Below are 17283 nucleotides of genomic sequence, written 5' to 3'. Positions count from 1 at the left end.
CTTTGTAGTAGTGCAATCATTGACATCATCAAACTCAACATAACTTAGGGAATATGTCAAATCTATCATCATTGAATTATGCTCCTACTTCTATTTTATTTTCTCAAATGTCACAAGTCTAGGTGCTTTAGTGTAGTCATTGTCTAATTAGTATAGTGCAAAATCTCCAAATCTAGATAGATGCAATCTCATTAAACATTCTCATTTTGTTAAGTTCTCTTTGTTTAGCTTGGGTAACTCTTTCTTGCACATCTTGATCTTTAGCTTAAGTCCCTTCAAACTTTCCTTACAAGCACAAATTCTATGATACCAATTGTTATATAGATTAGAATAACTAAGAGTGGGGTTGAATCAGTTATCCTTAGGTCCAAATGTACCAATTCAACTTTTAACAACTACAAACAACTTAACCAAACTCATAAATCCACTCAGCCAATATAGAAAATCATCAGTAATCCAACTTATTCATATTAAGACTTAGCTCTCTATTTTAGTGCTAGCCAGATTACAGAAACATATAATAACAAATAGCATGAGACATGAAAACAACATTTATACAAGTATGACACCATGATTTAATTTAGAAACCCAATTTGGAAAAAGCTACCAAGTAACATGCTACCACTTTTTCACTGTTCTAAAGTGACTTCGAGTAAGAGCCAACCTTGTTAAAGGTCACAAAACACACTATTAGGTTTGACCCTATTAAAGGATTTAATCACCCTATTAGGAGTGGCCTTATTAGATGACTCTAAAACATCCCATTAGAATGTCACCTTGATTAAAGGACTTACAACAAGAATGTTAGGTCAACCTTTTGCTAAAGGATTTTGCAGTCATAATGGTTAGAAAGTAACAACTAGGTTGATCTGATAAAATACAACTCACTTTGCAAGTTCACATCTCTATTTGGCTCATTCCTGATTTATTGATTGAACTTTATCACATTCTCCATCTCTAATCTTCTTGGCAAAACTTTAAGCAATCTCTCTTTTATCAACTTCTCACTTTTCCTTTGCAACTCTTTTTCTTCACTTATTCACAAATTCACCAGCCAACAACAAATGTAAAACATCTCCCATGCCTCCTTCAATAGATAGGTTTAATCTTTTGCCACTTAAACATAAACGTAGATCTTAGGGTTGATCAGATTCATTGAATATGTTAATCATTTTCCCCTTCTATTTATTTTTTTGAAACTTCTCACTAAATCTTACCTTAGATTGCTTAACAAACTCAATTCATGCATGAAATAAGTTAGGTCATCAATCCTTATCTTTAACACATTTTGACTTTTTTGTAAATTTAATTGTGTCTGCCTCAAATCTTGATTCTTTCAAAAAAAATTAATTTGTTGACATTCAATCATCTCTATGTCCTTCAACTTGGTTATAAGTAGGAAGCTCAGTCACTATTGATCTATCCCACTTGGCTTACACTAGCCTGCTCAACCATCACTATGCTTGGTCACTACTTTAGTTTCCCCTTCATCTTGCTCTTTCATTACCATCACTCAGCTAATATTGTTTTCTTCGGATGATACTTAAGTTCCTTAATCTTATGCTCGATAATATTTAACTTCTTCATTGACTTAGTAACCTACCACTTGGTCAAACTCATATTTTATACAACTTCTTGACTTTTATCAATTATCTCTTCTACACTTCAATTCATCTTTCTTCACTTAATGCAATGATGAAACAAAACATCAACTTGTCAAATGCTAACTAATCAAGTGCCCTTTGTAATTCCATCATACCTACTCCTCTTTATTCAACCAATTTACTGTTGGGTGATGCGATGCGCTCCCCTACCCATAGGTGGTTAATTATGTGGTGTTCCATGTTCACTAAAAGTCATGGCTTTTGGTGCAATGGCAAATGGGCCATACAATTGGTATCAGAGCCTGGTTTTGGCTTGGTCATGGGTTCAAATCTCCCCGGTGCCTTCCCGACCCGCGTAAGCACCTGGTATGTGTGTCGAGGGGGAGATTGTTGGGTGATGTGACGCGCTCCCCTACCCACAGGTGGTTAATTATGTGGTGTTCCATGTTCACTATAAGTCATGGCTTTTGGTGCAATGGCAAATGGGCCCTACATTTACTAGTTCATCCTATTATTTCTCTTTTCAAATCATCTTTAGAAGCATGATGCAATATTATAAAAAGTGAGAGCTTTCCTTGGCTACCTTTACAAAAGAGAATCTTGATGAGTAGGTGGCTACATAAACTTGGTATAACAAACTAATTTCTATGTGTGTTCTATGCTAAATAATTAGAACATATTAATCACTTGCTGTTAAATTGTGAGTTCTCTCAAGAGTGCTAGAAGTGGGTTGTTTTCAAATTAAGATGGGATGGTCTTTTCCCTGCCTCTCTAAAGCAACTATTGATTGGGTGACCCTTATTAAACAAAGGATCTTTCTTCGCATAAATATGGGGAATTGTTCCATTAGTAGTTGTCTAGGGCATATGGTGGGAGTGGAAAAAATGAATTTTTAGAAGAGAAAGTATGACAATAGATATGGTTTGTGAGCAAATTGAATCTTCCATTTCAGAATCAATCAATTCCTTTACAATGAGAACTAAATATTTATCTTCGACATATTCTTCTGTTGATAACCTCATAGTAAATTATTGGAAATGAGTGAGGGTTCGTCTCAAAGGTGTACTATTTGGAAGACATCCTAGGAAGGAAATAAGAAAATTTGTAAATAAGGAAAAAATTGAACAACCTTTAGCAAAATTAAACTTTGATGGAGCCTCAAAGGGTAACCTGGGAAAGTAAGGAATTGGAGTAGTAATTAGGGATTGTAAAGTTTGTGTATTAAGAGCAGCCTATGCTAGAATATTGAATGACTCAAACAATGTCATATAAGCCACAATGTTACTTGAAGGTGTGAAATTAGCTTTATTTGTGAAAATCTCTAGACTCCTTAGAGAGGGGGACTTACAAATTATAACCTCTACCCTGATCTCAAAGAAAATTATTAGTTGGGAGCTTCAATGTGTGTTGATAGAGGTTTGGAAATTACTGCCAAGGTTTGAAGAATACATAATTTCTCATTGTTACTAAGATGCAAATTCTATTGCAAACATGCTTTGAAATCTAGGTACATTAATAAATACTTGGGTATGCATATTTTGGACATAACTACTTTATAATTATTGATCTACAACAACATTTCCCAAGGCATGTAGCAGAGGATATATTGTTGTATGTAGAGGGGTGTATTAATTACAATAGGAACTTGAAGCTTTACATAGAAAAGATGGGGAAGAAATAGGTAATTGTCATTGTCTATTGCTAACTACGAGAGATGGAAAATGTTTGTGGGCACCTTCAGTATTGTTAGGACTGCTATAATGATTCCAAATGAGAGAGATAAAAAAAAGTTCAATTAAGTTGGAATCTCTTATGAATGGCCGTTCTTCCATTTTAAACTTAATACATGGGAGAGTACATTCAGCCTTGAGATGATGCCACTAACTAGTTTTAGACAAAAAGAATTGAAATTGTATATTGGCTTGTGATCTTTGGAAGGAATTTGGTTGTCACGAGTGATGGTTGTAACACGCCTCTACAAATCAATGTTGTTTGTACCAAAAAATTTCTAGAATATATAGATATGCATATGGTGCTTAGCTATATAGGTTTTTCATGGATTGGATGTGTGAACTGCAAATTGATTTGCTCAGTAGAAATGCTTGTATGTTATAGTTGTCACTTGAGGCCTTGTAGTACCCTCACTTTTATATATCAATTGAGGCTTAGTCAATTATTAAATTTTTAGATTTCATTCTCAGCGCTTGCTAAGTTGTATCACTTTATCTTATCCAATAAAGACATGGGTCTCTTACCCTTTACTGAAAAAATACAAATGAATTCATATGCTTATCACTGATTAGTATTTTGAATAGATAATAAGTTAAATGAACTAGTGAATGTAATCATTTGTATAAGAAAAAACATTCTAAATTTAGTAATTTAAATATTTAAACAATTTAATCTTTCTTAACTATTTTCAAAGTTTCAATGCGAACTTATGCTTCTTTATATTTTATAAAATGATAATAATATTAAATTCATGTCAAATCGTTCTCATTTTTCTAAGAAAATGTTTTTGCTGTCTAAAATATACCAGGGTGAGGTTAGTCCAATTTAAACCACTTTCCCAAAACCTCAACGGTGTTGATATACTGAGAGCCCCCCTTGATATTATATACGTTTTAGTTTGGTGTTATGGTAAAACTCTATTTCCAAAATTGGATTCAAAACTCTGTGGGCTAATAATGGCTGACCACTAAACTCGAAACGAATTCTAAAAAGAGCAATCATCTCCTAACTGTTTTCTACTGCAATTTTTATTAAAAGCCTGCTGTTGCTACTGCACGCCTACGTACATATATCATTATATTAAAGCGTACGTAACCTTTATCAATCCCTTCTTTTCGGGCTCAGCAAGTTGGCACTAAATTCAACCGAAACTTACCTTTTTTATAACTCCTACCACGTGAAGTTGCAGACGCCCCACCCTCATTTCAAGGACGCTTGGTATTTTTAAACTTTCCCTTACATGGCATCATGTTCTATATAAAGCACTTCCATCCTTCTCTCCTTCGCCAGTTCACACTATTCTATTCTACATTTGCTTTCCTCTTTTTCTGAAAACAACCCATTTTTGGTTGTTTCTGAACGAAAGAGGTTGAAGATGAAGAGTTTGGCAAAACAGTTGCAGAAACTAGGAAAGAAAACCCAAATCAGAAAGTCTTCTGTTTGGTTAAAATGTGGAAGAAAATCAACAGAGTCTTCAAGTGCTCCCCGTGGGTGTTTGCCTGTTTATGTGGGCAATGAAGGCCATCGTTTCTTTGTGGAGATACATTTTTTGAGTCACCCATTGTTTGAGGAGCTCTTGCAGTTGTCTGCAGAGGAGTTGGGATATTCACACAAGGGCGGTCTTAAAGTGGCTTGTAGCATTTGCTTCTTCGAACATCTACTCAGGCTTATCAACACAAGGAACCCTGCTGCCCATTATCTTCAAATCACCGATCTGTTGCAACAGTTTTCTTGCTGATATCTTTTGCCCTTTTTTCTTTAACATTATCTTAGCTATGAGACTTGAGTAATATGGTACACCCCAACATGAGATCTTAGTACAGTTCTGAATCTCCTGAGGAAGCTGACTCTTTAATTTTGCATATAATATGCATAGCCATGACACCATTGAGATACTAATTACAAAGGTGTTTAATGAGATGTCATAGTGACGATCATGATAATGATTAATATGTAATGTGTATAACAGATCAATGGGCTCAAGCCCAAATAGGAGAGTTTACAAGGCAATTTGTTTACTTGATTAACTATGTACCTTTTCATTGCCTTTTAATCAGATCTCGGGATAATTAATCAAAAATTAGAGTTTGTGCGAATTGATTGTTCATTTTCTATGGTGTATGGATTCGTTTTGTCAAGATGGGAAGATGGTTCTCGTGGAAACAATTTTTTGGGTGTTAATTGTCAATGGTAGATGTAAATTTGGAAATGTTGATGATATTTTTATTTATATATTCTTTTAAATTATGTTGGCTAGAGACTCTTATCTTTTATGAGATAGTTTTTCACCATTTAGTACTATAACAAAATCTACGATTTCAAATGGGTGATCAACATATAAAAGTAATTTACAAAAATTCTTCAATGGAATTCAATCAAATAGAATGTAGGTGAAAAACTATTCAATAATTTGCTTTTGACTGGACTAGCCTAAAATATCATGCTTTGACTCCCAAACTTAATGTTTGATTCAGAGGAATAGAATGTATGTAAATTTCTAATATCAAATGTACATTTTATATTACACCAGATTACACCAGACTCTTCAGTAGATTTCGTGTTACTGAACTTCCAAATCAAATCTTAACATGAACCCCTAAAGACTATTAGTACATAAAATCATCTCCCAGCAAAATCAGATTAGTCCTGTACTTAAACAAATCTTAAAAAAGAAGCACTTTGGAATCATTCTTTGCTTGAAGTACATTTGAAATGCTTTAAAGACCCAGCCCAAAAACCGATAAACACTATAGATGCAAACTAATGTATGAAAGGAGAAGTAAATTTGACTATTTTACTCTATCGAGATCCTACTTATACCTTTTCACTTTAAAATGAAGCAACAAATCCCTCGATTTAAGAGTTGTATCAGACAGTAGGGTGCAAGGTTTATTCTATCTAGTGTGCAAATGGAAACAAAATAAAAAAATTATTTCTTTTATATACTCTAAGGGGATATTTTAAGTGAGATCACTAATTATGAGAGTTTCCACAAAATATTATGTATTGGGTTTTCTTAAAAAAAAATCATATAATTGAATATGGTTTGATAGATTTTAGATCAATGGATACATTTTATATAATTGTCAAAGTAAATATATAAAGATTATAAAAATAATGTTATATTATTTTAAAAACTGATCTTTAAGTCTATGAAAGTTATTCTATGAGTAATGAGGTTTCTTTAATTTTATTGTAAATCTCAGAATTCTAAAACAATAAATGATGAAATATTGTAGTCAAGATTCCATATGTTCCAATTATTGTATTCAATTCATTCTAAATATATGTGTAGAAGATTGATTTAATCATTAGTACATGTATTATTTTCTTCCGAATCTAAGATATATATTTCCTATCATCAATGTATGCTATTATTTAAATTTTTTATTCTATGTTCAAATCTAATGTATAAATTTTAATAGAGGACACACATATGTTGTATAATGCACATTTTCATTAAATGCATTTCATAATTGTACGCATTTAAAAAAAATATTCTCATTCCTAACTGAAAGGATATTTGCACAAACATGCATAGCTTAAACACACTTAGTTAATTCTAGTTTAGATTATCTCAATCTTATTGGCCTCTATTTTCACCTCATGCATATTATACACCTCTTTCTTATTTATAATTAATCTTAGTCAACATTACTAACTCTATTTTTCTTTTACATTTTGAGTTTCTTTTTTATTTATTAGTTTTAGAAATATTTTTTTCCATAAATTTATTTCATCTATGCATTCATATCACTGCATTATAATTACAATTGCATATACACAATTAGTGCAAAATTCAAAATTGTGCAAATCATCTTTCTGGGTCTTCTCTTTGTGAAAGGCCATGTGCTTGCATAGGATTCTTAGCTTGTGGGTTTAATCATCAAATCCTTTAATACTATAAGAGTTCAATCTTTACTCCAGTAGTGTATCAAAAAGATAATATACTAAGTTCTTGTTTCCATCCTTGAGATATCAAGCCCAATAGAGTGTATCAAAAAGATAATATACTAAGTTCTTGTTTCCATCCTTGAGATATCAAGCCCAGAAAGTTTTTTGACGCATAAAAATTAAACTCAACTATCATTTTATTGAAATATGAGTACAATTTTAAAATGTTAGTACACTTTGGTTAAGGGCATTCAAATCTTGCAAGAATCTAGGAGTTTTAAAAAAAAGTTGATCATTCTTTAGTAGAAAAGAAATCACTGTAACAATCCTCCAAGTAATCAAAACCCTAAAATCACCCAACAAATCATCAAATTTTTTCAACATTAAATTTTAGGGAAAAGAAAATGTGTGTCATACATATTGAGGCTAGTTTGTATGGTCTATATAGACTATATCATGTTCCCACACTTAGTCACATGTACTTTATTATAAAAAAAAATGTCTTCTTTTTCTAACTAGATTTTTATAACTTGAATCACTTTGTAAGAAATAACTAGATTTTTCTACCTCAATGACTTTGTAAGAAATAATATTGCATTGGTTTGTATACACTTAATTAATTTAAACCTAGTACTTGGGAACAATTCATTCTTGCATTTCACATCTACAATTTTTTCCTTTCTTTCTTAGATTCACATATGCTACATTTTAGGATTGTGAACATGATTAAAAATATTCTTCTGCCTAAAATTCACATATGTTGCATTTTATGATTGTGAACATGATAAAAAATATTTTCATGCAATTAAGCACATATTTGTGTATACATGCCTACCTTAAGGTCAATTTTTTTGGGACTAATTTAGTTTGGTTGAATATAGTCAAACTCTAGTTTGCATATCATGCACATCATGTAAAGTCTAGCTTGCATATCTTGTAGTTGAGTTTACATATCTATCTCTAATTTGTTTTTTTTAATTGATATAGTTTTTTTCCATAAATTTACCTAATTATTGTCTTATGTAAAAATAATTGATTTATGAATTGTAATAAATTTGTTGCCATCCTAATTTCATATGTGCAATTAATATACAATTCTTAAGTATAAGGCTAGTCTTGGTTGAGTATTTTAGTAAATAAACTAAATTATTTAAATTTTAGTAGGATTAAAAAATAATATGATCTTCATGCATAATCTTTATATTATTTATCATAAATTTTAATTGATAAATTTAGATTTTCCTTTATCCTGGCATACTCTAATAGTTTTGATCTTTTTACTTATTTTACATTATAATTCTTTCATCCTTGATAATGCTACATCTTTAGGCCCTATGGGTGGAGGTACATAATCAATGAAAACATCAACCTATCATATATGTGGTCATGTCTCATTCATAAAGTTGGATAGTTGTTATTTTGACTTCTCTCTTCAATAGAATTTCTTTTTTTTTTTCCCTTATTAATGTTGATTTCTTACTATTTCTCCAAATTTTACCAATGGAAAAAATCTTACTATTTTAACATTGAAATTTTGTGTTATAAGTACAAAATGTACCTTATAAATTTGAGTATCTAAAATAAATTATATATTTATGTTTAGTTAGTACTCGTACTTCAGTGAGAAATGGTATAACCAATAATGATGCGTTTTAAATTCAATGGATAAACAAATATAAAAACACTATCTTATGCGAGATGTACTGTTATGCAATCTATTAAATTATAAGTTCATAACATCAATAATGAATGCAAACCATATAATGTGAACTTAGAATCTAGATCAAATAATTACAATAGTCTATGATAGATATTGGAAAGGCATCTTGCAAAAGTTAAAACTAAAAATATGGCAATCTAAGGGTTCGTTTGGCTGTGGGAATTGGAATAGCTATTCTAGAACAGAAAATGGAGGTATGTATTCCTATTCTCTATTTAGTTCAGCTAGAATTTGATGGGGAATTCATGAACCCAAAAACTAAATAAATAAAACTAAAATAAGAATACATATTCCAATTCCACCTATTTGGTTGGAATTGCAAAACCTCATTTTTGGGCTAAAATTGGAATACATATTCCTATTTTACTTCGTATTCCAATTCCGATTTGGTGCATCCAAACGAAGAATTCAAAATTTTAAGAATTTACATATACCTATTCCACTTGTATTCCCATTACCAAAAGGGCCCGAAATTATTTGGGTAGGTTTATATGACATTGAAGTGAATGGTTCAATCTTGATTTGTGGATCTATGATGGTTGTGAGACATTAGAATCTAGACCATGGATTTTGTATCATTTTTCCTACATTCATTTTAATTTATCTATTTCTTATAAATGTTAGATACTTTTATTAAGATGATATGCTATTTTATAATATAAGATTGTTTTATTTAATTTATTTTAAATGAGTGACATGCTGATCTTCATATAGAACTTTTAGCTTTCATTTTTTTTGAAGTAATTATGCTAATAGAAACTCATGGATTTTAGAATTGAAGTGTAACTATATTTACTTAAAAATATGCTCCCATTAATACATATGTATGTAGATATGTGTCATGTCACTTATTGTATAAATGTTTTATTCTTTATTGTGAGTTGCATTTAATTGCATGTTATTTGCATTAGATTGCACATCTTTAAATGTAGGCACACACACACACACACACACACACACACACACACACACACACACACACATATATATATATATATATTTTACATGGACATTAATAGCTATATATGATGATTGTATATTGATTGCATGTGATGAGAATAAACAGTGATTTAGTTTTGAATTATTCTGCTTTCTTAATGCACAACTCTTGAATAATATATAAGAAAAAAATAAGTTTTAAATAATATTTTTATGAATAAAATCTTCGATTTATCTTCCTTAATTCTATGGTCAACACTTATTGAACTGAGAAAGAGTAAATTTTAAATGAACAATTGTTTCCATCTTGCATAATATTTTATCTACGTAGATTTTATTTGATAATATGAAGCCTCTTTTTAACTTAGAGTCTATATGGTTTATCGAATTATGATCTACAAATTTCCAGAATAACTTATAAAATAATTAATCCACCGTCTCCGCAGATCCAATGCTAATCTTAAATTCACATTACTTGCTATTGCTATTTTATCACAAATAATGTTTTTAGTACCAAGGAATGATTTGGATTAGAAATACTACCACATGAAAGAAATCATCTGGAACACATGTCTGAAGTTTTTATATTGATGGAAAAACAGAGCTTAGAACAACTGTCTAAAGAAATTACTTGACATCCCGGGTCAACCGTTAAACTTAGCTCCTGAGTAGATACTTTATTCTGGCCCTCGTTTGAGCGGCTTAAACAGCGGACACTAAGTTTAATTCCTAGATCAAAAGTGTTAAATAGTCAAAATTGACTTATTTTTCGCAAGCTTGATCCTTCTCTTAATGTGTGATGTTTAAGGATGGCCAAAAGAAAGAATGCAGAGATTCGAAACCGTTTCATCCTCTCATGATTGGTATTATCTATAAATTTGTGATCTACAGCTTGTGGCCTTTCTGTTAAAGCCTGACTCTCCATGTTCTCTATGGTACAGCTGCTACGCCAGCTAAGTACGAATACTCTTTTAGAGTTTGCTCTACCGTACTTAAGCCATTTCTTCCGCCAGTTTATATCTCTGTCACCTCCACATGGCCATTGAAGTCTATCGTACTTATATATTTCTGACATCCATCACATGCAGACGCGGGTCTCTTACAAGTTAAGAACCAGTTCCAGGGCTATTTACGTAGATTCTTAGTTTATCTTCCTTTAATTATATTTAGAGCGTACCATTGCTTTGAATTTTATGAGCTCCATCACATTATCCATTCATTCCAGTTGAAGAGCGACTTAGGAAAAAAAGCTGCAAGAAAATTCATGGAGTATTAAGTATTTCTTGTGGATATCTTGGGTCTAAATCGCAAAGGTACGTGATATTTAGGGTGTATCTAGCAATGGCGGCTCAACTTAAAGACAGACAACTAACTGCTTGTTCTTCACCAAAATAATTTACGAATTTATATAAGCAGAAGTCTCATCGATCTTCTTACAAAACGACAACTTTAACAGACCCCGTATAGGAACTATTGCCACATAACAACTACTGACAAGTAAAGGTTATTGACGAATGCTGACACGTCTATTATGAGCATATTTCTTCCTACCCCCTTTGAACGTTATTTGGGGATAGTTCATAGATACACTTTCTCGAGCTTCTCCAAGTTTCTAGATTGTAACCAAGCAAATTAAACTCACAAAAAATCAAGTGCGCTCTCTATCGTAGTATAGGGTGAGGTCGAGGGTCAACTCCTCGTGGGAGTTTTCAACGGCAGTGCTTCCGAAAGTTCAAATGACTTTACGATTGTAAAAGGTGTCCGCTACTATTTTTCTGTTGGATGACTTATTCTAGCCCTAATTTTGTAAACAGCAAAAGACTTGTATAAAATGACTGAGGGTTCAGGATTTCAAAATGTATGATGAGATTGTAGTGTCTTGCGGTAGTATTGAGCTATAAAGAATTGTAGATTGTATTCACTGGATAACAATAATATTAGATATGTTGTTGGTGGAAGTAGCTAAAAGATTGGGTGAGCAATGCTAAATCTTTGTATCTTGTGTTCTCTTTTGTGTCATTTATTATTTTTTGATATTAGTTTTGATTAGGTAAAAACAGGTTTTAAGGACCCAAAACCTTATTATAAAAGGACAGTCTCAAAAAAGATAGATCATTTAGGAACAAAACTAAAACAAACCTCCAAAAAGAAACACAAGAGGTCACAGATAGAACTGTTGAAAAAAATAGAAAAGAAAAAGCACTAGGAAAGCAAAAGGACATAAAAGAACTAGCTACGTGGCCTTAATCAGGTCCAGAGCCTGATCAGCTAGCATCTGCATGTTTTCCGCCATAGCCTTCACCTCATCCTTCTTGGCTGTATCATCAGTCTTTTTGGAATAGGCCCTAGTGTGTTTGCTAGGACCTTGGCTATCAACCACCGAAGGAGAGTCCTAGCCTTTATCCATGTCTAGTTTCTTCAACAAGGTAGACACATTGTTAGCCATTTGCTTAATTAACTTCTCAAGGTTGCACATCTTGGCTTCCATCATAGTTACATTCTCCTGATTCGCATTGAAGTCTCTATCAATAGCCCTATTCTTAGCCTCCAATTGCGGAATCTTCTACATAAGATTTTTAACATCCTCAGCGCTGCCAACCACATCCATGAGCCTATCAATATGTTGGTTGAGGGTGCGCTCACCACATGTAGTTTTACTAACATGCATGACAACCATCCTAAGTTCCTGCATGTCACTGCCAAGTGTTTGAATTTGGCTTTTCATGACCCCAATTTCTTTCAGTATAGCACTTGGGTTACCATGCATCCCTTTCATAGGCTTAGGGGTACCTTCATGTCTATTCTCCCAACCCTCATGAATCCCCTATTCCTGGGAGTCCTCATCACTCGACTCCCCTTTATCTCCTAACTCCTTATCAGGACACCTGGACAAGTATCTTTTCTTTTCCAAGCATCGGGCTAGGGTATCATCATCATCAGAAGGGGACGAAGCCCTCTTCCCCTTAATCTCAGACTTCTTCTTAGAAACCCTTAGCAGATCCTCCACAAAATCACTCTCCTTTTTAGAGTTAGAGTGACCCGTGGCTCTCCTTTTCTTCTTAGATCTATTGCCAGTTCCCTTCCCCATCAGCCTCATCCTAGGTTTCAGAGTCATAACCCTTCCCCTGGGCACTCCGTTCCATTTCATAGTCAACATATTTAATTCGACCCCTGCTCCTCACTATTCTTTTGGCCTTTAAAGTATTCAAAATAAGCACCATTAGACCCTCATGGTAGACATGTTCACCATTTGGGTCTTTTTGTAAAGCTTGGATAAAGATAGTGAGAGACTGCTTCAGATAATAAGGTAAGTTAATTTTCACATTACGCCTAAAATGGTTGGCCAGCATGAAGTCGTAACCATAACATTTGGTAAATCTCCCACCCAACATTAAATATTCCATGATAACAAACATGACGAACCGCCATGGGTAGGATATTGAAGCTGGGTTGATGAAGGACTTACCAATTTTAACCAGGTTAGCCTTCATAATCTTAAAGTCCAAAAATCATCCACGGCTTTGTTAGATAACTTTCGCTCCCTGTAGAAATTGAGACCCTCAAGCTCTAGGCCCGTAGCCTCAACAATCACCTCCTCTGTGATCTCCATGCGCTGGTTACCCACCATAATCAAGCGCTCTTTCCAAATTTTGAGAAATTGTTGCATGATGGTGGGATTGCCTCCATTCAATCTCTCCATAAACCCAGTGAAATTACCTCTTCTCAAAATCTCCCACACTTCTTCCTTCTTCATACACTCCATGCAGTGTCTTCGTTCAACTCATCTCCTCTTACCTCCCATTTGCAAAACATCAAAAATCATAGAGAACTTCGTCTGCAACTCCCAAGTAAAGAGGGCCTCACAATTGACAGTGAACAACACTAGGGAAAAATAGACCTAGAATCCGTGTGAGATTTTACATAAATCATTGGGAATTAAAGCACAAAACCCATGGTCACGTACCTCAATATCATACTCCTATACTGACATATTCATTATTAGAAAACCTTTTAAGATGACCTCCATTCATCATTATGGAAAAGAAGTCGAGCCTCCAGCGATAAGGGGTCATGAATATCCCAAATAATAATTTGATCATTTTTACATGCCACATTCACTGCCCAGTCAACTGTCCTATTAATTTTTATTTTTATGTGTAGTTAATCCTAACTTGAGCACCTGTTGCCGCTAAACCCTAAAGGAATTTGAAGATGATGTAAGCTATTTATGTTAAGCATTTTATGTAGATTCTAAGTATATTTGTTTGATTTTTTAAAAAGATTATTTGTATCCAACTTTCATCTTGTTCCAAAACTAGTTGTTAAAAGGGAATTTTATTTTTAAAGTTTAACATTTTCCTACTACTACGTAATTTTTTTTAACAATAAAAGGAAAATCCCAATATTTTATTAATAATAGAATATGTGCATTACCCCATTCAAGCACAAGTACTTGTGAGAAATGAATGCAGTTAAGAAAACCCCTAGTATTGCTTGGGACTAAGATCATGCATACATACAAATGCCCTTAAGGGACTTTGAAGAGGACATACCCTCATTTATAGAAAAAAGGAGGATAATCCCTCATAGTTTCAAACTTATTACAAAGATAGAGCTCAAAATCTTACATATTTCTCAATTACAGATGATAGATGGCTTAGCAAAATTCTTAAAGATCTTTGGAGGAAACAAAGGAAGGAATTAGTTGCTGAAGATAGACTGGTAAAAGGTACTAGCAAAATAGAGGTGAGATTGCCTACAAGAAGAACCAAAGCACCATTTCTAAAACCAAGCATCATTATTAGAGGCCCAAAATAACCCATACAAAACTGGGTAATAAGGGGTAGCAAAACCACAATATGAGACCACCAAAAAGAGCTATGAGAAAAAAAAATTACCCCATTAAGCTTCCCAAAAAATGCCCACAACAGAAGTCTAGGAAAGGACAAAGAAAGAACCAAAAATCAAAATGTAAACCTAAGGAGGTAGAAACGTTCATTTAATCCTGAAAACCATAACTAAAAAAGGTGCAGAATTACTCTTGCAAAAGAGGGTTATTAGGTTTTAAGGTCCAATGAGAACCCAAATAGCCACCTCATAGTCCAAGTAAGAGCTCACACTATATGAAAGAAACTGGTTAGTGAAAACATGAATGCCTAAAAACATAGAGTATAATGTAAATATTTAGATTATAGATTATTCCAAGAAATCCAACTACCAGCCCCATATCTGTAATGGGTTCATAACAACATGTCTATTGTGACTTTTATACAAAAGTAGGCTAATAACTAGTTTATCTGTCATAATTTTTTATACAAAAAAATAAGTTTATTTTTAAAAATAAATAAATTAGGAGAGTCCATAAGAAACTAGGGAAATTTTTACTCAGTCCTGAAGGCTTCCTAGAGATCTTGCATAGCTACCCATAGGGATCTATCCTACAAAATGTCTTCCTCCTCGAAGTACTATTCTAGCCATTCAACTTCTTTGTGGTAAACAAGAGAGAGAAAATGAAGGAGGAAGCATAAATTTCTCCTATAAACATCATTTTGAACTCAAAAGCCAATTGGGTCTTCCATAAAGATAGTTGTGTCAGTCCAAACTAGCTCATCCCTTACATAAAGCATGTTGTAATTTTCTACCAAGGGGATGGATAAATCATCCCTAATAATTTGAAAGATAGTTTCAAGTCCCCTAGTAAAGCCTCGACAAAAATTTCTTGGTAGAGATTGGCAATAAGATCATGTGGTCTACATAGAAGTGGTGAGAAATGGAAATAAACATAGTTATATATCTGAGTTTGTTCAATAACTATTAGGGCTATTGATAGATTGGGTGCCAAGGAAACAAAGGATGGCCCTCCAAACAACTCTATACTGAATATTGACAAATTGTATAATTCTCTCAATTTCCATAGGCTTATTGAAGGCCATGAGCCGAGAAGGGTACAAGAGCTTGATAGGAGTGTCCATCACTAGAAATAATAAGAGTGAGATTTCCATTCTCAATAAACAGGAAGAGACTAGTTGCCACCCTATTGAAGTGTAAATGCATTAAAGGTGAGTATATTGGGAAGAGAGAAGCTTGTATGAAAAGCACTACATAGTAGTGCAATAAATAGAGTTAACTGAAGAAAGATACAAAAAGTGATTACTATATTGGAAAAGGAAAAAATGCATATACTAAATAAGGAGTAATATATAAACTAGAAAGAGAGAGAAAATAAGCTTAAAATAACAAATATATATTAAGGTGTGTGAGGCAAATGAGGGAAAAGGATAGTATCATTTCTACCATCTACCCCTTCATTGGTCAGTTTTTCTACCACACCATTTCCTTCATGATAAATGTGATTAATAGTGAGGTGCTTAATACTAGAAGCCAAATCAAGAGCCCTGGATAGGAGAGAGTTTAACCTCAAATTAGGGGTTGATTTTCTTCTAAAAGGATTGACCACAAAGGCAGAATCACCTTCAATTTCAACATAATTGAGTTTCAATTTTAAACAACCATAAACCTTCAATCAAAGCTTTGAATTCAGCTTAATTATTGTTACCCTTACCAATAGGTTTCATACACTTAGCCAATACATCCCCATTGTGATTGGAGATAAAGTGACCAATCCCTATCATCCAAGGGTTGCCACAAGAGGTCCCATAAAACTTGAGTTTGTCCCAATTTATAGTAGGGGGAACAATTTACATTGAGCTCTACTTAATTTACTAGCATCTTTCTCTTGACCTAGAAAGGCTAAGAATTTTTAACCTAGCAAAGAAAAGATGATTTTTGAATCCCAAATTGATATTAGTTTGGAGGTTTTATTGGATTTGGGTAAGGCCATGGTAATGGTTCCCACTTTTTGGCCAAGTTTGACACTAAAGTAGATATTTTTAACAAAAACTTAATTTTTGAATGCATATTGCTAAAAAATTGTAAAGAATATGATGATAATGTAAACTAGTTATTTTAGCATTTTCTATCTAGTTTCTAAAAGTATTTTTTAATTTTTTTTAAAAAAATTAGTTGATGTCCATTTTTCCATCTCCTTTGAGAAGTGGTTTATATGAAAATCAACATTTTCAAAGAGTGACAAGTCTTTTGATCTATATAACTTTTTTTCTAAAATGATAATGAAAAAATTATTTCAAGGATAGAACAGTAACATCAATATGTAATAAGTTTAGTTGGAATCATTTAATTTCATTAAAAATATATAGATTTTATTTAGCGGCAAAGTGATGCTAATGATAACTTAGACATAGCTTGTCTTTCATCAATATAATTTGAGTTGTATTTATTGGAATGAATTTTTTCTTGATTTTCTAGAAAAGTAACAAACATACCTTTGATGGACATATTTTTATTTTCAAAAAAAAATTCATTATCTATTTATTC

The 17283-nt window shown here is 32.8% G+C and overlaps 1 protein-coding gene across 1 annotated transcript; it reads left to right on the top strand.

Moving 5' to 3' along the window:
* The first annotated feature begins 4710 nt into the window (after positions 1-4710).
* On the top strand, positions 4711-5073 carry LOC149544522 (auxin-induced protein 15A-like). Its single transcript, XM_089795980.1, has one exon. The coding sequence runs from the start codon at positions 4711-4713 to the stop codon at positions 5071-5073; it is 363 nt and encodes a 120-aa protein (XP_089652106.1).
* The last annotated feature ends 12210 nt before the right edge of the window (positions 5074-17283 follow it).

Source organism: Cupressus sempervirens, chromosome 8, assembly GCF_028749045.1.
Source record: "Cupressus sempervirens isolate cs-2001-9-10 chromosome 8, ASM2874904v1, whole genome shotgun sequence".
Taxonomy (NCBI): Eukaryota; Viridiplantae; Streptophyta; class Pinopsida; order Cupressales; family Cupressaceae; genus Cupressus; species Cupressus sempervirens.
The sequence above is the reverse complement of the archived record's forward strand: the minus strand, read 5'-3'. Positions and strand labels throughout refer to the sequence as shown.